The 25,527-nt window shown below is 39.3% G+C and overlaps 1 protein-coding gene across 1 annotated transcript in view; it reads left to right on the top strand.

Moving 5' to 3' along the window:
* DNAH7 (dynein axonemal heavy chain 7) overlaps positions 1-25,527 on the top strand; it is a 254,346-nt gene that overhangs the window by 146,588 nt on the left and 82,231 nt on the right. The window contains 6 exon segments of the mRNA XM_045078496.1: positions 800-1,029; positions 8,821-9,151; positions 11,094-11,440; positions 13,212-13,392; positions 15,617-15,802; positions 21,188-21,351. Of these exon segments, the coding sequence (XP_044934431.1) occupies positions 800-1,029; positions 8,821-9,151; positions 11,094-11,440; positions 13,212-13,392; positions 15,617-15,802; positions 21,188-21,351 (1,439 nt within the window).

Raw genomic sequence — 25,527 nt, 5'->3', positions numbered from 1 at the left:
ATTAGTTGGGGAGTGTGACATGAGCTAATTTACATTTTGAAAAAAATCACTCTGGAAGCTGTAGAGAGCCACATCAGCAGGGAGACCAGTTAGGACACCACTGGAATATTCCAAGCAGAAGGAAACAGGGAGTTGAATTGGGATGGCTGTTGTAGGAAGAAGAGAAAGGATTTGGAAGCTAGTGTGGGGATGGCACCTATAGGACTTGTTTATGGGATGAATGAAGGGTTGAGAAGGAGAGGTATCAGGCCTGATTCCTCCATGGCTGGAGCAAGGAGTGGGTGGTGGTGGTGTTTCCAAGTTGGGGAAGATGGCAACTACTTGGGGAGACACAGGAACTACATTTTGGACCTGTCAAGTTTGGGATACCTTTAAGAAAAAATCAAAGAGAGAGTCATTCAGATGATTCTGGAGTTGAGAGAGGATAATAACATATACCTCAGAGAATTATTGGGAGAATTCAATGAGATGACACTGGAAGAATGCACACAGAAGTAGACATTCCATAAATTTAGTTCCTGTCCTCTTCCTTGTGCCTGCAACACACGCAAACCATTTCTCTAACCTTTGAACAAACCGTGACGAGTCAATGTTAGTAGTACTAGCTACTGACTCCTAAGTGTGTAAGTCCTTGGTTGGGGGTCGGGGATCGGGAGTTCCTCATGGAAGTGTCTCTCCTGCCCCATCCTTCACCCGTTCCTCTCCACTTCTGACATCGATAAATCACACAGGGCTACAGGAGTAACAGACTTACACTGGTCACTTTGATCAAGTACTAACTCATTTATCCTAAATTCAGTCATGGCCGGAAGATGCACTCCAGGCAGTTGCCTCACGCTTCTTGGAAGAAACTGAAATGTCAGAGGAAATACGAGAAGGCTGTATCACCATGTGTAAAAACTTCCACACTTCTACTATAGATTTATCTACATCCTTCTATGTTGAACTTCAAAGATACAACTATGTGACTCCTACCTCTTATCTTGAATTAATCTCCACCTTCAAGACCTTGTTGGAAAAGAAAAGAAGGTAAAAATAAAATTTCATATTTCTATTTATTTATGTATTTTAAAGAAAGCATGCACTAGTGGGGGGAGGGGCAGAGGGAGAGAGGGGGAGAGAGGGGTCAACAGACTCACACTGAGCACGGAGCCTGTTGCAGGGCTCACTCGCACTACCCTGAGATCACAACCGGAGCCAAAACCAAGAGTCAGACATTCAACTGACTAAACCACTTAGGCATCCCGGAATTTCATATTTCTAAGTAAGCTACAGTGATTTTAAAACATTTGTGTGTACAAAAATGACATAACTATGATGTAGAGATTTATTTTGTATATATATAATATATATACATGTTTGTACTCTGATTATTGTTTATATATATGCATATACGTGTGTGTGTGTGTGTGTGTGTGTATGTGATTTATTTTGCAAACATCTTCAGGGATGTTTGGGAGACGGTCTTATTCTTTTGTGTAGATGTATCATCTAGCACATTGTAAATACATAATCATATTTGTTAAAGGAATAAAGGTGTGCCACTCAGAGTTGGACTGACTCCAGGATCCTTTGACAATGATACTGAGTAAACACCATTTAGAAAGATTTTTTTTTGTAAGTAATTAGATAATAGATAAAACTTCTGTTTAGATATTGAACAGCTGAAACCCAGAGACAGCTAGTCAGGTTTCCTTCTTTAAATCCTCATTTGAAAAACCTCAATATGAACATCAATAAACTTATATACTATAGAAAGTGTCAGTGTGAATTTTTAATGTCATTGAGGGTGACATTTATATATTTATTTATTTATTGGTAGTTTCGAGTTCTTATTTAAATTCTAATTAACATATACTATAGTATTGGTTTCAGGAATAGAATTTAGTGGTTCATCATGTACATACAACAACCGTGTTCATCACAGTAAATATCTTCCCTAACGCCCGCCATCCACCTAGCCCACTCCCTGCCCACCTCCCCTCGGCAGCTCTGCCTATTCTCTATCATTAAGAGTCTGTTGTATGGTTTGCCTCCCTCTCTTTGTCCCTCCTTCCCCTATGTTCATCTATTTTGTTTCTTAAAATCCTATGGCATTTGTCTTTCTCTGTCTGATTTATTTTACTTAGCAGAATACACTCTAGTTCTATCCATGTCCCTGCAAATGGCAAGATTTCATTCTTTTTGATGCTGATTAATATGTGTGTGTGTGTGTGTGTGTGTGTGTGTAAGTTTGGGGGTCATCATGTTTCGTTTTCATTTGTTCCATGTGTTTTTAATTTCTTCTTGAATTTCCTGATTGACCCATTCATTCTTTAGTAGGATACTTCTTTAACTTCCAGGTATTTATGGCCTTTCCAAATTTTTTCTGGGGGTTAGCTTCAAGATTCATTGCATTACAGTCAAAACATATGCATGGTATGATCTCAATCTTTTTATACTGGTTGAGGCCTGATCTGTGAACTAGTATGTGATCTATTCCAGAGAATGGCCTTTGTGCACTGGAAAAAATGTGTATTCTGCTATTTTAGGATAAAAGTTTCTGACTATATCTGTTAAATCCATCTGGTCCAGCGTGCCATGCAAAGCCATTGTTTCCTTGTTGATCTTCTGCTTAGATGATCAGTCCATTACTGTGAGTGGGGTGTTAAAGTTCCCTGCTATTATTGTGTTATTATCAGTAACTTCCTTTATGTTTGTTACTAACTGATTTAGATATTTGGGTGCTCCCAAGTTGGAGTCATATAGAATTGTTAGATCTTCTTGTTGGATAGACCCCTTTATTATGATGTAGTCCCCTTGTTCATCTCTTTTTATAGTCCATGGTTTGAAATCTAGTCTTTCTGATACACAGACGGCTACTGTAGCTCTGTCTGATGTGCATTAGCACAATAGTGGGTTCTCCATCCCCTCACTTTTAATCTGCAGGTCTTTTTAAAATATAACTCATCTCATGTGCTTATTTTGAGATTTCCAATTCAAATATAGGAAGGACTACATGGTTTCACTGAACTTTTTCTTTTCTTCCTTTATTTAAATTCAATTAGCCAACATATAGTACATCATTAGATTCAGATGTAGAGTTTAATAATTCATCAGTTTTGTATAACACCCAGTGCTCATCATATCACTTGCCTCCTTAATGCCCACCACTTAGTTATCCCATCCCCCACACCACACCCCTCCAGCAATCCTCAGTTTGTTTCCTGTAGCTAAAAGTCTCTCATCATTTGTCTTTCTCTCTGATGACTTCCCATTTGGTTTTCCCTCGCTTCCCCTGTGGTCCTCTGTGTTCTTTCTTATATTCCACATATGAGTAAAATCATGTGATAATTGTCTTTCTCTGATTGACTTATTTCACTCAGCATAGCACCCTCCAGCTCCATCCATGTTGATATAAATGCTTAAGTATTCATCCTTTCTGATGGCTGAGTAATAGTCCATGGTACATATATACCACATCTTCTTTATCCATTCATCTATTGATGGATGTCTCTGCCCTTTCCATAGATTGGTTATTGTGGACATTCCTGCTATAAATATTGGAGTGCAGGTGTGCTTTGGATCACTACATTTGTAACTTTGGGTTACATCCCTTGTGGTGCAATTGCTGGGTCACAGGGCAGCTTTACTTTTAACTTCTCAAGGAACATCTGTTCTGTTATCCAGTGTGGCTGCACCATCTTGCATGCCCACCAACAGTGTAGGAGGGGGCCCCTTTGTCCGCATCCTCACCAACATCTGACTTGCTAATTTTAGCCATTGTGGCTAATATGAAGTGGTACCTCTGTGTGGTTTTGATTTGTACTTCCCTGATGCCAAGTGATGTGGAGCACTTTTTCATGGGTCTGTTGGCCATTTTTATGTCTTTCTCGGAGAAATGTCTGTTCACATTTCTGTTCATTTCTTGACTGGATTCTTTGTTTTTCAGGTGTTGAGGTTGATAAGTTCTTTATAGATCTTGGATATCAGCCCTTTGTCTGTAGTTCATCTGCAAATATCTTCTCCCATTCCGTAGGTTGCCTCTGTTTTATTGACTATTTTTGATCATTGCTTCAATCTAGTTACTAGATATTGGTCTATTCAGGTTGTCAATTTCTTCCTGTTTCAGTCTTGAAAGTTTATAGGTTTCCAGCAGTGTATCCATTTCTTCTAGGTTGCTTAACTTATTGGCATATAACTGTTGATAATAATTTCTGATGATTGTTCCTGTTTCCTTGGTGTTAGTCGTGTCTCTCCCTTTTCATTCATAATTTTATTAATTTGGGTCCTCTCTCTTTTCTTTTGGTTTAGTTTGGCCAGATGCTTATTGATATTATTGATTCTTTCAAAGAAACACTTCTAGTTTCATTGATGGTGTTCTACTGTATCTCCAGTTTCTAACTTATTGATCTCTGCTCTAATCTTAATTATTTCCCTTCTTGTGTGTGGGGTTGGCTTAATTTGTTGGTGATTTTCCAGTTCTTTAAGGTGTAAAGAGAGTTGGTATATTTGGGATTTTTCAGTTTTTTTGAGTGGGCTTGGATGGCTATGTATTTTTCCTTTAGGACCACCTTTGCTGTATCCCATAGGTTTTGGACCGATGTGTCTTCATTCACATTGGTTTCCATGAATTGTTTAAGTTCTTTGATTTCCTGGTTGGCCCAGACATTCTTGAGCAGAATGGTCTTTACCTTCCAAGAGTTTGAATTCCTTCCAAACTTTTTCTTGTGGTTGTTTCAGTTTCAAAGCATTATGGTCTGAGATCATGCAGGGAATAATCTCAATCTTTTGGTATCAGTTGAGCCCTGATTTGTGACCCAGTATATGGTCTATTCTGTGGAAATTTCCATGTGTGTGCGCAAGAAGAATGAGTATTCTGTTGTCTTAGAGTGTAATGCTCTGTCTATATCTATGGCGTCCATCTGGTCCAATGTGTCATTCAAAACTCTTGTTTCTTTATTGATTTTCTGCTTGGATGAATAAAGCTGAGTAATAAACCACTCTCAGTAATATCTGAGAGTGGTGTGTTAAGATCCTCTACAATTAATGTATTCATATCAATATGACTCTTTATTTTGATTAACAGTTGACTTATATAGTTGGCTGCTCCCATGTTGGGGGCATAAATATTTACAATTGTTAGATATTCTTGGTGGATAGACCCTTTAAGAATGATGTAGTGTCCTTCTGTACCTCTGACTACAGTCTTTCGTTTAAAATCTAATTTATCTGATATGAGAATCACTATACCAGCTCTCTTTTGAGGCCCGTTGGCATGAAAGATGGTTCTCCATCCCTTCACTTTCAGTCTGGATATACTTTAGGTTCCAAATGTGTCTCTTGTAGACAGCATATGGACGGGTCCTATCATTTTATCCACTCTACAACGCTGTGCCATTTTATGGGAGCAATTAGGCCATTCACGTTGAGAGTGATTATTGAAAGATAAGTTTTTATTGACATCATATTGCATGTGAAGTCCTTGTTTCTATAGATTGTCTCTGTAAATTACTGTACAGTATCACTCCTGGGTTATTTCTTCTTTTACAGAACCCCCTTAATATTTCTTGTAGTACTGGCTTGGTGGTCACATACCCTTTTCAACCTTGCTGGTCTTGGAAGCTCTTTATTTCTCCATCCATTTTAAATGTCAGCCTTGTTGGTTAAAGTATTCTTGGCTGCATGTTATTCTCAGTTAGTGCGCTGAATATGTCTTCCCTGCCCTTTCTGACTTGCCAGGTTTCTGTGGATAGGTCTGACATTATTCTGATGGTCCTTCCTCTGTATGTAAGGAATCTTTTCCCCCTAGCTGTCCTTAAGACCTCATGTCTGAAATTACAATTTGTGAATTTCATAATTAAGTGTCTGGATGTCTTTCTAGACTTTTTTTTTTTTTTTTTTTTTTTTTTATCTTGGATGGGGGGTATCCTTTCTGCCTCTAGGACACAAACACTTGTTCCATTCCTCAGACTGGGGAAACTTTCATCCAGAATTTATTTATATCTTCTAGTCTCTCTTTCTCTACCCCCTCAGGGATCCCAATAATTCTGATGTTGGAATGTTTCATGGCCTCTTTTATTTCCCTAATTCTGTTTTCATGGCTTCTAAGCTGTTTGTTCCAGGCCTTCTCCTGATCTTTCTTTTCTATCAGTTTGTCTTCTAGATCACAAATTCTATCCTCTGCCTCAGTTATCCTAGCAATTAGAGTATTTAGATTAGATTGGATCTCATTGATAGATAGCATTTTTAACTTCTACCAGATTGGCTCTCAATTCAGCCCTTAGAGATTCTATGTTGTCACTAATGGTGTCCTCCAGCCTAGTCATTGAATGGATAATTGTTACCCTGAACTCCCTTTCTGACATACTGTTTATGTCCATATCTAGTAGTTCTGTGGCAGAGGGCACAGTCTCTGAATTTTTCCTCTGTTGGTTTTCCTCCCCCTGGTCATTTTGGTGAGAGGTGGTTGAGAGGATGTACAGCTGAGTATATCAGCTGTGATCCAGACAAGATGAACCCTGGAAAGTTTCAGAGAAATAAGAAGTCAACACCAGAAAGAAAGAAAAAGGAAAAAAAGAAAGAGAAAACCCAGCCAAAATGAGCCCCAAAAGTAAGATTTATAAGGTACATAAACAAAAACAAGCAAACAAAAAGAGCAACAAAAGTAAATGAAAAGAAAAATAGGAAGAGCCCAGCCAAAAAGAGCCCCAAGACTAAGATTTCTATAGTACCAGAGCAAAAAGAAATACACATAAACACAACAGAAGAGTTATGGAAGGTGGTTATAAATCCTCAGTGTGGGTGAGGCATGTTATTTTGGTTCTTCCTGGGTGTATCTTGTTATTTTGTTAAAGGATTCAACTTTCCAGAGATACAAGGAAATTAAAACTGGTTTATATATAGGGATAGTCTTAAATAGGAAAAAAGGATTACCTTGAAACTTATATCTATATGTATATTAAAAAAAAGAAAAAGAAAAAGAAACACAGGTATATGCATGAAAAAGGTCAAGTTAAAAAGTTATTATGAAATGTTTGTATTAAGCAGGTTAAAAAAAAAAAAAAACAAGAATCATGAGAACAAATTAACCAAAAAAAAGAAAAGAAAAGAAAAAAAGAAAGAAAAGAAAAAGAAAGAAAGAAAAGTTGTATCTATGAAATATACAGGTTTTAGGGCAATACCAGGAGCTTAATATATTGTTTTCCCCTGATGTTGGGGTTTTACAGTTTTATGGGGACCCTGTGGTGGTTGTCCTCTTGTTCTTTTGGCTTGTCTTCTGGGGGAGGGGCCACCACATTGTTTTCCAGTCAATCTTGCTTGGGTTGAGTCACCCTGCCCCCTGTCAAGGGGTTGGGCTCTGTGGAAACCAGTTTTTCAGGCTTTTGTTCTCTGGAGGTTTTTGTTCTTCATGGCTTTTTGCAGCTTTTCAGAGGGTGGGAGCAAAGAGTTAGTCTGCCAGAGCTCCACCTCAGAGAGAAGCCTTAGACTGATCCCTTCTGGATGGTCCAGAACACACAGACTCCCCCTCTGCAAACTCCACTGAACTCCACCACCTCCTACAGGTGGTGCCCACCCCCAGCCACCATCCCAGTGGTCACCCGAGGCCCCTACTTTTCTCTGCACCCCCGTGCCACTAAAACCATGAGCAATATTGGTCCAGGGAGCCCTGTTTCTGGTGGCTGCCTTGGCCAGGACTGCTGCCTGGGGTCCACGCCTACGCTGGGTGCAGTCAGACCCCATGGCAGCACATGTCACAGGAGGCTGTGGGCCGAGGGATGGCAGCCAGTGTCCCTGACGCACGGGCGGGAGTGTGCCTGCTGAGCAGTGGGGCAAGCAGTGGAAAGCCTCAAGCTCAGTGACCGTAGACTGGAGGCCCCACCAGACTCTCTCTGGCACAAGTGGTTGCCAGTGGTCACTGTCCTGGGACCATGGGCTTAGGCCCGTGCCCCTGACCGCCCAATTCCACCAGTTGCCCCTTACGATCTTTTGCTCTTTTTGAGTGCTTTTAACCAGACTCCAAGTTAATGCTGGTCCCCAATCACAGGGCACGTTCCTATTGGGATATCACTTTCTAGTGGGTCACTTCTGGTGGCTCCCTCCCCCTTCTGTTTATCCTCCAATATCAGTCCAGTTGTTCCCACTGTGTTTTACCTCTCCACTGGTGTCTTCTGTCCCCACAGAGATCCAGAAGTGTATAATCTTATATCTCAGGCTGATTTCATGGGTGTTCAGAGTGTTCTGGTAGAAAATTAGTTCACTTTAGGGGACCAGTTGCAACAGGGTCTCCTACTTCTCTGCCATCATGCCCCTTTCCCCTTCTCCCCATTTTTGTCTTAAAGAAAAAATTATTTGAAGATATTGAATACTTCTTAAAATCATTTGCCACCTTTGGCAACATTCGAGACAATATATTTTGGTCACCGAAGTCTATTTAGAAGATGTAATTATAGAAAAGTTTTAAGGAACCATAGTGTTGTAGGAATAAAATTCCCAAGGTGACTAACTTTAGGAGTACACCATTCATTTTGATAAAGAGCCCTCCTTGCCTATACCTACTATATAATAAATTAAAAAAAATTTTCTACAATTTTGCTATATGCATGGATATTGTGCTAGCACTGGAAATAAAAAATGAACAAGGCGTACTTTTGCTCTTAGTTGTGTGCAACCCAATGTTCTAAAGTCAGTAACTTTTGACCAAGTATTATGTGAAAATCTTTCATACCACCCCTTTAGTTATCCCTGGAAAAGGCCTAAAAAATCTCAAGAATATTTCAATTTTTTCCTTGAAGGGTAGAGAACTTGATGACTAACTTTGTTTTATCTGTTTGCTTCCAGTGAAGTCATGAAAATGAAAAAGAGGTATGAGGTGGGTTTGGACAAACTGGATTCTGCAGCATCCCAAGTAGCCACAATGCAAACCGAGTTGGAGGCGCTACATCCTCAGTTAAAAGTTGCTAGCAAAGAGGTGGATGAAATGATGGCAATCATCGAGAGGGAGTCTGTAGAAGTTGCCAAAACTGAAAAAGTAGTGAAAGCTGATGAAACGGTAGCCAATGAACAAGCTATGGCCGCCAAAGCCATCAAAGACGAATGTGACGCAGACCTGGCGGAGGCCCTGCCCATCTTAGAGTCAGCACTGTCTGCCCTGGACACTCTCACCGCGCAGGTAAGAGCACAGCCGCACACTTGCTAGGACACACAGCATCGTAGCTCAAGGAGGTGCTCAACATCGCGGGTTACCATCAAGTCTGTCTCTCCAAATAGTCTCCACAATTAATGCAATCGAAATGATTTTCAAATTGGCAAAAGCGTTACCTAATTGACCTGAAACAGAAACGCATGTGCATGACTAAGAATTTTGGGAAAGGAGAAAGCTGCCAAATTTTAGAACTTACCCTGAAACCTCTGTTATTTCAAGAAATTTGTGCAAGGACTTCGCAGTACAGTGGTGGACAGAGGCCTAAGACCTAAGTGTGTATTTTATTTCCAAGGTTCACCTTTTTCATATTTAGTCAATTTTATAAAATTGACATACACCTTACAGTAGATGTGATAACATATTGTGTTCATGTTTGTTACTATTTGGGTTCTTTTTTAATTTTTGTGATACTAATACAACCTACAATGTTGTACTTTTTAATAACATGTGTTAGATTGGATGGAATGTGGTATTAAAAATTTAGACATGAGAGGGGAATACTTCAATTAAGAAATATAAAAATTAATTTTTTTAAAATAGTGTTGAGAATCATGCTAAACTTTGGGTGTGGAGAGACTGTTAGGTCCTTTCTTCATACTTACTGTGATATAGGTTTTAGAGTGATTAAAATTTAAACATAAATAATTTTACTATTATAAAATAGTAGGAAATGCAGATCCTGTTTATATCTTGAAGTGGATCAGGACCTTAAATTTCCTAGATGTGAGAGATCAGGAAAAAAACTAAGCAAAATTGTAATATATATGCTCTGGATTCTCTTCTGGTTTTTCATAACTAATAATTGGGGTTTTTTTTCAATTATAAATTTTAGTACCAAAAACCCAACACATTTTGTTTGATATGAACATCACAGACAGAAGTATAGAAACACTGGGGGAAAATGTTTGAAATAGAAGGCAAACAAAAGATTAATATACCTCTATGTAAAAAGCTCTTTTAAATAAATAAGAAAAAATAGATGTAAGATAAGATGGTAAATGATATGAAGAAGTAATTCACAAAAGAGGAAATATGAATAGTCATTAAACATATGAAAATGTATCCTACCTCACTTGTATTTTGAAAAAACAGATTAATAAAAGATTTCTTTGACTTCTCAGAATCCCTAGCCCTGTTGCTGAGGGTATATGTAGTAAAACAGGAAACCTTAGATACTTTCTGGAGAGTGGTTTGTGAATATGTGTCAAAGGCTTTAAAAATAAAAGATACAAAGTTCTTAACTTAACATGGCAATTGTAATAGTTAAAAAAAGAAGAAGAAGAAGAAAAAACATTAGGGTATGAGAATTACGGTTCGTGTCTATACATGAGAAGGTCATGTTGCCATTAAAATGATGTGTTTCATAGCACGTAAGGATGTTCACTATATATTACTATTGAAATATTAAAAGTTTTAAAACAGCATGTATGATAATTCCATTGGTCAAAATGTAGCATATTCACTAGCTAATAGCATATATACATAGAAAAACATATAGAAGAAATATAAATAAAAATATTTGCAACAGTTAACTAGATATGGGATTATAGGAGGTTTTTGTATATATGATTTTTCTGTATTTTTCTAATATTTGCATCTACTACTTTCACAATTTTTAAGAAACTTCAACACTCTTACTTTGCAACAGCCAAATCTCTCTTATGTATTTTTGGAGTAGACTTTGTGTCGTAAGTAATCTCACATTCGGGTGTATTTCCATTATTCTTTTTGGTTTCTAACTTTTCCTTTGGGACAAACTTCTCATTTCTTTTTTGACAGAATTCTATCACTGTTACCATTTCTACCCAATGAACAGTTTCTATCTTATGGTTTAGTGTGAAAATAAGAGCCAATTACAAATAATACATGAACCATTCTTTTTTCATAATGAGCATGTTGTTATTTCAAGGACATTACAGTGGTAAAATCCATGAAGAGTCCTCCTGCTGGTGTCAAGCTTGTCATGGAAGCTATATGCATCTTGAAAGGCATCAAAGCTGACAAAATCCCTGACCCAACAGGTTCAGGAAAAAAAATAGAGGATTTCTGGGGTCCCGCTAAGAGACTTCTTGGTGACATCCGATTTCTACAGTCACTTCATGAATACGACAAGGACAACATTCCTGCAGCTTACATGAATATCATAAGAAAAAACTATATTCCAAATCCAGACTTTGTTCCGGAGAAGATTAGAAATGCTTCCACAGCAGCTGAAGGCCTGTGCAAATGGGTCATAGCAATGGATTCGTATGATAAGTGAGTACTAACGACAGCGACGACACAGCCCTGTGTCTTGTTTCCCGTTTGGTCATGTAGACACTACAAAACCGAAAAGTTATGTAGGTGAGAGGCTCCTTGGGCAATCCTGTCTAGTATCTGCTGTGTGTGTACATATTTACTGGAGGCAAGACCATACCAGTCATATCGTATAATACAGTGTTGCTTAAACAATTTTGGACTCAGGAATCCTTTATACTCTTAAAAATCTTGAAGACGTGTAAAACTTTTTTTTTTTTCAATTAAAGACTTTATTTCCTTGTCAGAGAGAGAGAGAGAGAGAGAGAGAGAGAGAGAGCACAAGCAGGGGAGAGACAGGCAAAGCAAGGAGGCTAGTCCGGGCTCGATCCCAGCACCCAGGGACCATGACCTGAACTGAAGGCAGACGCTTAACTGACTGAACCACCCGGGCATCCCTTGAAAAACTTGTTTATCTACCATATTAGAAGTTGAAATAGAGAAATTTAAAAAAATATTAGTTCACAGGGGCACCTGGGTGGCACAGTGGGTTAAGGCCTCTGCCTTCGGCTCAGGTCATGATCCCAGGGTCCTGGGATCGAGCCCCGCATCGGGCTCTCTGCTCGGCAGGGAGCCTGCTTCCCTTTCTCTCTCTCTGCCTGCCTCTCTGCCTACTTGTGATCTCTGCCTGTCAAATAAATAAATAAAATCTTTAAAAAAAAATTACTTCGTAAAAGACATTACATGTTACATAAATAACTTATTTTTTTAATTCACATTTTTCACAAAAAATTAGGACATCAGTGGTGGTGTTTTATATTTTTGCAAATCTCTTTAATATGTGGCCAGTGGAAGATAGTTGGACACTCAAATCTGCATCTTCATTCAATCTGTTGCAATTTGTTGTTTCTACTGAAATTTATGATGAAAATACAGCCTCACGCAGATGTGTGGTTGGACGTGAGAGGATGTCACAGACCCCCCGCAGGGGATGAAGTATGTCTTCGGCCCCATTTTGAAAACCACTAGTGTAATATACAGTCTTTGTACGATAAGGAGTCTTCTCTGGTGATTGTAGGAGAACCACTTATATTATGTACAAAACAGCAAAAATTACTGGTTATCTTCAAAAAACAACTATTACAGGATATCTTTCAAACTCATACATAGTTTGAATCATTGTACCTATGTTATAACCTATGTGTTTTGGACCATGATGTATTGAAGATAAATTTTAACATTTACCATTTGTTTAGAAAGCCAACATCACTCACCCCATTTTCCAGATAGAAGATAATTTATATCCATTCCTTTTCTTATATAGCCCCTTCTATTATTGACATACATATTTATAAGATGGCTGGTTTTAGTTAAAGATATATTTTGAAAAATTTTAAAAAGCAAAATGACATAGATGAAACACCTCACCTCCTAAAAATTAAGCTTTAATGAAATAGACTAGATTTCATAAACACTGCAATGTTTTACATGAATAGGCTATTTTCCTTCTGCAAAAACACAATATTCATACTGTCAATAATCTAATACTTTATATCGGGTAAAAAAAATACTTATTTGAAAAGTTATCCATATTGATACTATTTTAATCATCATTTCTTATGTGCTGGGGTCAGGTGTGATAGTTTGATGAAATATAGAATACGGAAACCAGCATAGGTTTTGCATAAAAATGTGTTGTGAGTTACAGTAAGGATAGAAAAGCAAATTCAGTGATAGTGAGTGCACTACAGTATAAAATGTATATTGAATTTTCTGATTTTACTTTTTGCAGAGTGGCAAAAATAGTAGCTCCTAAAAAGATAAAACTGGCTGCTGCCGAAGGGGAGCTTAAAATTGCTATGGATGGTCTTCGGAAGAAACAGGCCACTCTGCGAGAAGTCCAGGACAAACTGGCCAAGCTTCAGGATACTCTAGAACTTAACAAACAGAAGAAGGCTGATTTGGAAAACCAGGTGTGTGATACTATGGACAAATATGGGCAAATCCTAATCACTTTGGTAGGAATGATGTTTGTGCCAGCAAGGAACAGCCCGAGTCTCTGTCTTCCTCCTGGTTGGCGACTGGCGAACAATGGCCCACAGGCCGAATCGGCCATTGCCTCTTTCTGTGTGGCCCACAAGCTAACGACGGTTTTGACACTTTTTAACGATTATATGGTAAATGGTTGTGTAAATACCTGCCTAATATCATCATTTTTGTCTCTTGATCCATAAAACCCCCAATTTTTACCTTTTGGGTCCTTCCCCCCCACCAAAAGTCAATCCTCTTTGCCTCAGATTACCAGAATATTGAGCTAGATTAACCAAACCAAAATATTAAGTGACTTAGGTTGTGTAAGAGTTAATGGCAGAGCTGAGGTATGAACTCAATACCCAAAACCCTACCTACTCTGTGACCCCTGAAAATTATCCTAAGACTGAAAATGTGATACTGTTTATAATAAGTAACTGCTCAAGTCTAATTATGTTCCAGGGGGAAAAAAGTCAAAATATTTATTGAGTACTTGCTCTGCGAGTCACTGTTACCCTGGGAACAATATGTATTATCTCATTTATTCTCAAAACAGCCTTCTGCGGGAGGTCATCTTTTTGTATGATTTTTGTAGAAACTAAAGGTCAGGTAACTTGCCTGTAGTCAACCCAGGTTCTAAGTTAGAAGGTTAAAATCTGACTTCAGTAGTTGTGCTGTTTCCTAGAGTTTTCTTCCCAGAGGATATGACCATATATTCTGTATTTATACAAATATGTGATATTGAGCTCATCTTTAGAAATATTACTTACTATAAAACATGATATCCAAGTATTCAGTTTTAGTTTAAATAATATAATAGGTGGGTGTGTGGTTTATTGTAAACCTTTGTCAACTCTGTTGTATGATTGACATTTTTATTTTTTGTGATAAAATATTGGAAATTATGATCATGTAAAATGAATATCTGCTTACATGTGCACTAAAAATCTGCTTTTGGAGGCAAAATTTTAGTTAAAATACTTTTACTTAGTAATTTCTGATGGCAAGTTTATTGCAGTCAAATACATGATGCCATTTATTATAAACATTATGATAAAGAATGAAGAAAGAAGCCAGGAAGACAGAAGATATTAAAAGACAAAAGATTTAAGTTTAGAAGTATCAAAAATATCCCCAATTACATACTGCTGCTTTTTCAAGCCTATCTTTCAATAAACCAGTTTAGTATTTTATCTCTTTTGGTCTAATGGCATTTATTTAATATAAATATTCATAGCGTTAGGAAAAAGTATAGGCCAAATTCTTATTCCACTGTAATGTAAATGCCTCTGCGTTTATCAATTGTTTACTTTCTCTTCTCATGTCAGTCATTTCATTTTGAGCCTTAAGCTAACCTTTGCTTACTCTTGTCTTTATCCAAGAATAATGAGGCCAAGTCATTTAAAATCAAACTAATATAACTCGGGGGAATATTGCCATTGCATGGGTTGAAATGGCTTTCCCCCAAGTTTTCCACCTTCATAATTATCCTTTTTCTTTTTTTAATTACATTGCCTAATTACGCATAATCAAATTGGTTGACAGTCTTCTGCACAAAGTAGGCTCTCAACTATTGATTGATGTCCTAATTGAAGGTTAATTGCAAATGTGTGAGTAGGTTGACACAATTTAACAACTTGAAAATTGTGCTTTGCAAGTAAGCATAAATTATTACAACTTTTAAACATTTAACCTTTAAAATTATCATCAAGTCAACCATAAGTTAAATGAGGGGAAGATTTTGCCAGAACATTTTAAATAAAATGTAGAGTATTTAAATTTGAGGGAAAATATTTATATTTTCAAGAAAATGTCCTTTATTACTTAAGCAAATTTCAGTGTCTCCTGCTGTAGATCATTTCCTTAAATAGTGCTATTCTTGTGTTATGTGATGAATAGTCACTAAAAATTTTATAAATTGTGTATACTTTGTTATACTTACTTACTGTGTGTACTTTATTATGAAACACACTTCCCAAATGTCATGGACTTGCCAGTATTCACAGTGAGATAACTCACATTTTTTTAGAGAGTTAAAAAAAAAAAATTCCGAGTGAAAGTTTGTAATTAAAAAAGAAGGATTTATCTCAGAGGGCAAAATCGTGCAGAAATTTTCACTTATTTTCTACCTGTGGATGTTGATAAAGCCGGACTTTTATTTTCAAGGTTGACTTGTGCAGCAAAAAGCTCGAACGAGCCGAGCAGCTGATTGGAGGCCTTGGGGGAGAGAAAACACGCTGGAGCCTCACAGCTCTGGACCTGGGGCAGGTGTACATCAACCTGACAGGTGACATCCTCGTCTCCTCAGGAGTCATCGCTTACCTCGGCGCCTTTACGTCGAACTATCGACAGGTAGGAAGAATACTCGTCGATTTCCGAGGTCTCTTCCTGACCCTCCCATTGTAGCCAGTACTAACTAATCTTAGAGGATTTTGTTGGCTTAAGCTTTGGTTTTTAGATGAGTACGAAGAGCAAATGTTTCCAAGGGATTTCTATCTAGTTGTGTATCTTAGTTATTCTGTAAATTGCCTTGATAGCCATAAGATGCTATATCAAATATTTTTCTAAAATCAAATTGTTCTAGAAACAAAAACACTGACTCTAGGGTCTACCATTTCATCTTAGCATTTAATGACTAAATTTCAAAGATATCGGGATTTTTATTACATCTTTGTTTGATGTGTGTGTTTATGAGTGTGATCATCTACTCTCTATGAGTCTCAATAATGAATCATTTCAAAAAATGACTTCAGACAGAAAACTTCAGAGGAGGAGAAGGCAGGCTGGCCTAGAACTGAATCCGTAAGTGGCTTCTTTCCTTTGAAAACAAATGCCAAGTGTCCTGCTTTGAATTAGCGCCCCTTTGATGACCCAGTTCCCATTTCTATTTCTTCTTTCTGCTTTTTCCTTCCCCCTTTCAGTCCATTTCTGAATGAGACCCCGCACACGGTGAGCTCTCTTTTGAAAAATTGAAAAATTGAACCGGAATCCGACCCAGAACATGGCCCTGTCAGAGCAGGAAGAGAGACTTAGAAAAACTGAAAGTACTAAAAGAAAAGCAAAAGAGGGTGATGAGAATAAGGAGAAGAGAGAACTCTTAAAGCATTTGGTAATAGCTTCTAGTGTCGAGCAAGTGGAGAAAGAATGAATGAGAACTCGTTTTTTTGGTCTTCTTTCATTTTTTTCTCCTTCCTGCCTTCCTCTCTCCCTCCCTCAATCCTGTCTGTCCGTCTGTCTTTCTTCCCCATAGCACTTGCTTGCACCTGGTCTCCGTCGAGCCTTCCTTACTTTGGGGGACTTTCTCTTAAATAGGGCTGATTCTGGGAGTCCACAATTTTAGTTCGTTTGCTTATTTTTAACCAACCTGACTTAAAACCTTCACACACGTGGCGTTTCTCTGCGTTGGAGACCAGGTCCTCCCGCTCCTGCTGCGTGACCTTCACAGTCATCCTCACTTTGTTGGTTTGCGTCTTTGAATGCCTGTTTGCTACCCCGGCGGCGGCGGGCGGCCGCGTTAACATCCTGTAGCTCAAATAGGTACTGTTTAGCCTGAAACTACCTGGTCATAGATCTGTTTGCTCTGCCGGTTCAGAGACCGAGGCTTAGAAAGAGCAAGGGAGTTGCTTAAAGCCACATCGCTCCTTAATGACACCGCAGGAACGAGCCTTGTCCCTTGAATCCTAATTTAGCACCTTTTCTCCTCCCCTACATCCGCCTGGAACCATGGAAGGGCTAGTGGCGGCCACTCTTACCCTTCCCTGCGGGTTCTCAGCGCACCCTGGGGCACCTGCTCGAGCCGGACGGAAGGCCCCACACCCGCCACCGTGTCCTCTGACGGCCGCGTTCCGAGGCTCCGCATCTTGCCGCCTCCACGGACACCCGCTCCCGCCAGAGTGAAGGCTGCGGCTCAGCCCGGCGCACACATCCTTCAGGACAGTCCGGCACCGAGACCTTGGAGTTTACTGACAGAAGCACCGTGACGCTTACGCTAGACACAGACACAGCCCAAACTCCGAGCCCCTGTGACCTCAGATCCTCTGTGCTCGCCCCTGACCGCAACAGCCACGACGTCCCACCCGGGGTTCATCTCTGTCAAGGCCTGAAGGCGATTTTACGCCTCCCGTGCTTCGCCACAGCCACGAGGCTTCGACTTTTCTTGAGTCTCTAATGTTGTTCTGTTCCTTCCTGTGAATTTTTTTTCCAATTTATTTTATTTGATTTTATTTCTTTTCAATGTTCCAAAATTCCTTCCTATGAATTTGTTCTCGACGTGCCCTCACCCCCGCTCCGGGTCAGGGCAGGGGCCAAGTTACACCCCAGCAAAAGCCTCCCATTTGCTCGGAAGCAGGAGGTCAGAGCCGCAGCTTCGGCGTCTGCCCAGACGGCCTCCTGCGTCCCGCCCCTCCATGCCCAACAACCAGCACTCGCGGCTCTTGGTTGGCAGACTTCTCTTGGGGTCTTGGAGTCCCCGTGGCCCAGTGTTTGGAGCCGGAATTGCCTGGGGATTTATTCTCCCTCTAAGGCGTTCCTGGATCAATGAGTGACGGAGAAGGCGGCATGAGAATGGGCCTCCCTTCCCTCTGGCTGGAGCAGCTCTAAGGACTGACTTCCCCTCCGCGGCGGACCAAACTAAAGCCGCGGGCCGCACACTTTGGCAGATGCTCACCTTTCACTGGCTTCTTCCCAGTCCTTGCACGGCTCCCCGCAGCAACCCTTCCTTAATAAATCTCCATCTCAGAGTCTGCTTCTGGGAAACCCAACCAAGACAAAACAGCTTTCCAACAATCCTGGTTCTTTTCTAGCATCAAAGTCTCTGGATACCAAGAGCCCTCAATAGATAGCTGGACCCCCTCCCTCCAAGCTCGAATCTGAGTCGCTGTGAATTATTCATCAGCCTCTCTGTAGAACTTCTGGCATTCTGCATAAATAAAACATGGAAAACTCCAGTTCTTCTAGGATAACTGGGCCCAGGGTACTTCAACTGCCGTGCCGGCACCAATCTCTGAAACACAATCCTACAGTGCTGTAAGGACACATAAGCCCTGGAGTTGAATTAATTGGAACTTTCTCATTTTCCCTGCCAGCAGTCAAGGTCAGAACTGTCTTGGTGGTCATGGATAGTTACTGTCGGCTGCTGTACCATTTTAGGCATGTAATTGGGCCACTTAAATTTCTAATCCACAGATATGATAACGTACACTGTCAACTATAAACAACATCCCACAGTCACTGCTGCTTTTGCTTTCTTTACTTCTTCCACATATCATTGTCTATCGTGCCAATACCAGCATCAAGCTATATTTGCGAAAACATTCAGATTTTTCCCAAAAGTCTGCAGATGGCCCTATAGCCTGACAACAAAGAGATCAAAACATGCCAGTAGGAACTGTGAATTAGAAAGCAGAATTCAAACCAGAAATGCTTTATACCCTCCCTACACAGCCACAACCCTTGTTCCTGGCATCAACAACCAAACCCAACAGAAAGCCAGATGAGAGTTGTTAAGTATTCACAAAAGGTGAGATTTTGCCCTGTTTGCCCTAGAGTGTTACACCAGCAAATATATTGCATTATGTGGCAAAGGGTCTCTGTTATTAAGATTGTTTATCAGCTGAATTTAGAACAGGAAGATTATCCTTCAGTTAGCCAGGACATGATTAGAGAATGATTATTTTTTAAAGCAAGAGTGAGGAAGTGGCCCCACAATGATAGGGACATATTAAAAGGACATAAAACTGAGCTTGAAGCTACTTCTCCTGGACAAATCAGCAATAAATAATGATAGCAACATATTACAACCCATTGAATAAAAAATGTGAACAAAATGCATGAAGGGGTTCAAAAGGTACAGATTTCTAGGTATAAAGTTAAGTCCTGGGATGTAATGTACAGCATGGTGACTGTAGTTAATAATACTGTATTGTACCTGTGAGATCTTAAAAGATTATCATAACAAACAAGTTTTTGTAACTTTGGTGATGATGTTGACTAGACTTACTATGATGGGTTCACAATATACACGGAGAGAGGATCATGATGTTGTGACTGCTATCATGTTATATGACCATTATATTTTTAAGAGACTAGAAAATAGAAAAAGATAAGTCTATAATGACATAAATTAATACATTTTAAAAATGAGTGCCTGACAAAGCTAGATTTTTACAGTTACAAGTATCTCCCCACAAAATGCCTCTTCGTTGCAGCCAGAAAGGGGGCAAGAGCAGTGCAGAAGGTGTGGGACAGTATTTGACAAGCGCTGCCTTCATTTAGTTTTGAATCCTGGCTTAAAACTCCGAATTCATCTTGGTTCAGCCCTCCCCCCAACCGTTTCCTTCGTCAGGCTCCAATAGTCGAGGTGATAACAGGCACTCAACTTCCAGAGGTCCTTAGATATCTAATGCCCGGGGGCAGCCCCTTCTCTGCCGCACCTGTGGAATTCCTCAAACGACCCCCTCCCCAGGAAGCCCGCGCAGCCTAGCCAGCCCTCCTGCGTTCTGCTTGCCCACCGAAGCACCTGCTACCATTTCACCGTGTGCTGCTACCCTGTGTCTGGGTGCAGCCTTCTCTTATGTGGCAGTGCAACTACCAAGAAGGTCTGCTCTTCATCTGAGTGTCTTGTGTTGCATCCCACCATCCAAAGAAGCTTTAATTATATCTGAGATCATACAATTAAAAGACAGAAGCCCAGCAGACAACTCCTTAATCAAGTGATAAAAATCAGGGTCATCAAAAAATGAACAGTTAGAAATCGCATGACTGAGGGGATGCACTGAGCAGAACCTGGTATCATTTCTACGCTATTCCTGCTGAAGGTGCATTACCTGAGTTGAATCATGGGGGAACATCATAGAGATGCGACTGTGGGACATTCTACAAAAACAACTGACTGATCAAGGTCCTGAAAGTCATTAACTCTCCCTAACCTGTCGTGGCCTTTTATGGGCAAACTTAAAGGGATTTTGGTGGGGGGAGCTCTGCAGGAGTCCAAGGCAGATGGTGGGACCCATCATGCCCTCTCTGCCAGCTCCATTCCGTGCCCACAGAATTTGGTGGGTCCCAACACCTTGGGTGTCTATGTCCTCGCACCATGTCTCTTCCTCGCCTCTCTGTCCTCTGCTCGTGCCTTTTACTGTTTCTGAACTCTCTGATATGTGACTTCAAACTGGACCTTGACTTCAGACTTCCTAAGTGTGAACCTGGACTGGAAGTCCCTTTTGGATTCCCGAGCAGCCTAGCACACTGTGCCCCGAAGTAGGATATCCCAAACTCCAGTATACGTCCTGACCCTTGCTGGTGTCTCATAGTCCTGCCGTGGTCCCTTTTGACCCCCACCAGTTCAAAGTAGATTTATTTTATTCCATAATGCTCTGTTAAGACTTGCCAAATGCTTGTACTTTAAAGAAAATGTATAGAATAATGATGATCTCCAACTACTTTGTCAAGTGCCGCTTTAGAATAAAAACTGGCAATTGTTTTTTTTGAATGCAAAACTCTGACCTCAACTTCACTATTAAGTGATGTATCTAAAATTAGCATTGGACATAGTTCATTTTCACTGGAATGCACAATGGGCCTTCTGAATTATGATTTGAAAAAATCTGATTAATTGTTTTAATGTGCAGTTTCAACACTGGTTTGTTCACTCAAGGAATAAAGTGTAATTGAGAAGTTAACAAAGTATTCATTTGGTGATTTCCAGCCTCATTTTCATATCTCTCTATGTATGTCTTAAAGAACCAAATCAAGGAGTGGACAAACTTGTGCAAAAGCAAAGATATTCCCTGCTCTGATGATTATTCTCTTATGGGTATTCTGGGAGAAGCAGTGACGATTCGAACGTGGAACATTGCTGGTTTACCTTCCGACTCATTTTCCATTGATAACGGGATCATCATAATGTAAGGAAAACTACTTTTCTCTCAAGAGATCTCTATTAATCAGTAGATCTATTTATCTGTGCATCTTTTTAACAATTATAGCTAGAAAACTTTTATAGTAGTGAAAAGGTTTTGCCTACATCATTAATTAATTAAATTAAATATGAATAATCACTTCCTTTTCCCAATAATGTTAGAATGATTGCATATTGGAGACTGTAGTAAACAACCAAAAACCCTAATGACTTTTGCTTAATTTTTAAAAAATTTATTTATTTATTTGACAGACAGAGATCACAAATAGGCAGAGAGGCAGGCGGGGGAGGGGCGGGGGAGCAGGCTCCTTGCTGAGCAGAGAGCCCGATATGGGGCTCCATCCCAGGACCCTGGGCTTTAACCCACTGAGCTACCCAGGCACCCCGACTTTTGCTTAGTTTTTAATCAGCTTTTGGCAAATGGAGCAAAGCCCTACCATGAGTAAATGAAGTCCAATACTTATCCCCATAAAATTACAGGGTCTTTGTTATTTCAGGTTAGTGAAAGGTACAGCAGTGGGTTGTTGGTGGTGATGGGTTCAAGTGTATACCAATTCTTAATTCTTGCTCTGTGTGGAACCAGCTTCAATGATATGGATACATTTCTGGTCCTGGGCTGATTGGGACTTTCTAAGATTTTATTTATTTATCTGACACAGAGGGAGAGATCATAAGTAGGCAGAGAGGTAGATGGAGAGAGAGAAGGAAGCAGGCTCCCCGCTGAGCAGAGAGCCTGATATGGGGCTCAATCCCAGGACCCCGAGACCATGACCTGAGCTGAAGGCAGAGGCTTAACCCACTGAGCCACCCAGGCGCCCCCAAGATTGTAATGCAGGCTATTCCTGGAATGTCCTGTCTAGTAGACAAATCCCATGGAAATTTGGAGAGGACAATACTGCAGGCTCGTCCAGTCTCACCTTCCTAAAGGTTTTATCTCCCAGAAACCAAGGACTTTAACCTGCCCCAGTATGAAGATAGTCATGATTTGTCGGGTTCGCATGGGCCTTCCATCACTAGCCAGCCTTCCTGGAGGTTTTAGCAGATTAGGAATAGCACAGGTAAACCGTCCGTAGAAATACTCAGTTCTCTGTGTTACATAACTATTTTAATTCGTTGTTAGTCTACCGTTAGTCTACCGAAAAAGTAATTGATGTCAGAGTACTTAATTTAATGTACAATTAATTGAATGTACAAATGACGGATGCATGTGAATTTTTAAAATAGAATTAACATGTGAAGCCTGCTTATTCTTAAATTTTTTTGTATGTAGTATTTAAGAAAATTATTCCACAAATTAAAACTCTGATGAACATGTTTCTTTACTGCTCAATGAACGATCCTGATGTACAAATATATGCTATATACCCGATATATATGTGTATATTTATGGGCTTCTTTAGCATTTACTTACTGAATTGTTCCACAAGGATTTGAGGTGAGTGCAATTTGAATATAAAGTAAAAATCTGATGAGACCACCTAAGGGAAATTAAAGAAGTTACTTCTCGGTATTTCAGAGAAGCTCATCCTTATATTTGGGCCCTGAATTAAGTTTAAAGCTTTCTAGTAATTAAGGTAAAAAAGAAAAGCCATGTCACATGGTTCTCATATTTTTAATCAAATGAATCATACTTAGACGAACCTTTTTCAGGAGCCAAACTTAAATGTAATTATTTGATTGATTTGGAGAAAAGATTACAAAACTTTTCTTTGGGGAATGAAAATTAAGCACTTGGTCCTCTGCTCTCACAATCTAAATCTATCCAGAAGAGAAATGACCGAATCAAGAGAAATGATAAATATGTGCATTAGTTGGCCACTAAAGCAGACCTTGAAGTACCTTTTAACAAGTGCAGGACGACAGCCTGTTTTTTAAATTATTGAACGAGTAGGTGTTTGTGTTGATGTTTAGCGTGAGGACACAATTAGACGTTGGCATGTGCGGGAGGATTCTGGAAGTTCGGGAGCCCACCTTTACTTCGCCCAGCTCTACCGATTAACTTCAGCCTGAAGAACAGTCAGATTTTTTTCTGTTTTTGCTATTGCTGTTTTTTCTCTTTTGGAAAAAATACTTAGGTTTTCCCAAGCACTTGTGACTATAATCGATCATGTCCTGCATTAGGGTAGTTCTGTCTTTACCGTTTCGATTGGCAGTTTATTTACGTTTTTTTCCACCTGGCAGGATCTCTACAACCATTCTATTCATTGGAGGCCAAATACCTTCTTCTTTTTCAGCAAATAATTGTACTCTTTCTTTTGGGCCCAGTTGTATTTCAATAATAATAAGACATTGATGAATATTTCTGTATTTATGATTCTGAACCTTTCTGTGATTATTTCTCGAGATAACAAACTCACAATTCAGGAGAGAAAGAGGTAAAAAATGGTGTTAATGAGCCAGCACCCTTACATTTTTGCTATTTGTTCATAAAAATGTTGAAATATTAGCTGAAGGTTATGGTAGCAACTTTACTACGAAAGAAGTAATAACATTTTTCATTCTTGGCTTATTTTGTCAATCTCTGTTGGCAATCTTATACAGAGAGGTTTCGGTAAATAGGTTGAAGGTGATTATTTTGAAGTATCAGATAAGTATCTTATTTACTTGCCTGCTGAGTTCTTCCAGTCCCCAGAGATACTTGCTTGATAATGATAATACCTAATACTGAGCACTTTCTAGAGACCTAATCCTGTGCTAAGTGCTTTTTACGTACTATCTCAGCAGACTGAAGAGTTGATTATTTAGGGAAATGGGAAGAATCTATAAAATTTAGATAAGTTGGAATATAATTAACTTTTGGAGCTATTGACACCTCAAGGTCCTTGGCTAATCAGAATTTCAAGGGCTAGTGATAACATTAAATGTAATTGGATTGTATCTGAACACTTCATAGTGAAATGGTTTTAAGATTGTTTATCTGCTTGGTAAATAAATCGGACCTCTCTATCTGATGTAACTCTGCTTTTTAAAAATGTCTTTTAGTATTCATTTCTATAGGAGTCGGATAAACTAGTTTTATTTCAGTAGAGTAATAACTGAGAGGAGTACCCCCCCCTTTGCTGTCTGCTTTTATCTATTTTTATGTATGTGTCTCAAAAGGAATATAGCAAAATTATTTGAGATGCATCTATTATATACTTAAATTCTGTGTCCTTCCATGCAGACTAGCGTGAACATGTGTTATCACTCTTAGAAGTCTGCATTTTGCAAAAGCCCCAAAGAGCACAAAATAATAATCCTCCATGGATAAACCACAAAAGAACAAACAGTATTAAAACTTGGAATGCTGAGTCTGTAAAAATTCAGTCTTTATTTGGGAACCACTGATTTTGAAACATTTCTACATTCAAGAATGTTGGATGGAGGAAGTAAGACGATTGAAGAAAGATGTTGTCTTGTAAAACACGTAAGGCAAAGCAGCAGAGAGGAAGTAGATAGTTAATATGATGCATGTTTATTTCAAATTCAGGATTTATATTCATCCCAAAAGTGATCCTGTTTAAACCAATGTGTGTTGCATATAGCTCTCCACAATAACTGTTATTAAAACCCCAGTATATTTTTCTCTACTTACCCTGAGGAATGTCTCCTTTGAGATTTTACTCATTTGATATGTTACTCTAGAGATGCCCTAATCTTTAAAAACAAAATTTGCTCTAACGGGTCCCTGGGCAGCTCAGTCAGTTGAGTGTTTGACTCTTGGTTTCAGCTCAGGTCCTGTGTGATCTCCTGGGTGTTGGGATCCAGGCCCGCCCTGGGCTCTGTGCTCACAGCACAGTCCACTGGGTTCTTTCCCTCTCCCTCCTCCACACCTATGTTCTTCCTTTCAAAAATAAATAAATCTTGTTTTTTTTTTTTTTTAAGCAAAATTTGCTTTAAAAGAAAAAAAAAAACTGAAGTTTCACCATTGTCCTGCTTTTGAATCAAAAAGATATGTTATATTACGGGTGTTGTTGGGGGAAGTTTCATGTAATTGTTAACTGGGTATGGAACAGCATCTTTGTGTGTGCAAATACACAGGTCAGAGATAGATAATAACAAATATAGCTAGATAGATAGAGAGAGAGAGAGCTATATCTCGTTCCAGCAGAACATGTTCGAAAACATTACCCTTTTTCCGTTGAATTGTTTTTACATCTTTGTTGAAAGTCAGTTGAACACA

This window comes from Mustela putorius, unplaced genomic scaffold (assembly GCF_011764305.1).
Source record: "Mustela putorius furo isolate JIRA1106 unplaced genomic scaffold, ASM1176430v1.1 tig00000275_pilon_pilon_pilon, whole genome shotgun sequence".
NCBI lineage: Eukaryota > Metazoa > Chordata > Mammalia > Carnivora > Mustelidae > Mustela > Mustela putorius.
The sequence above is the reverse complement of the archived record's forward strand: the minus strand, read 5'-3'. Positions and strand labels throughout refer to the sequence as shown.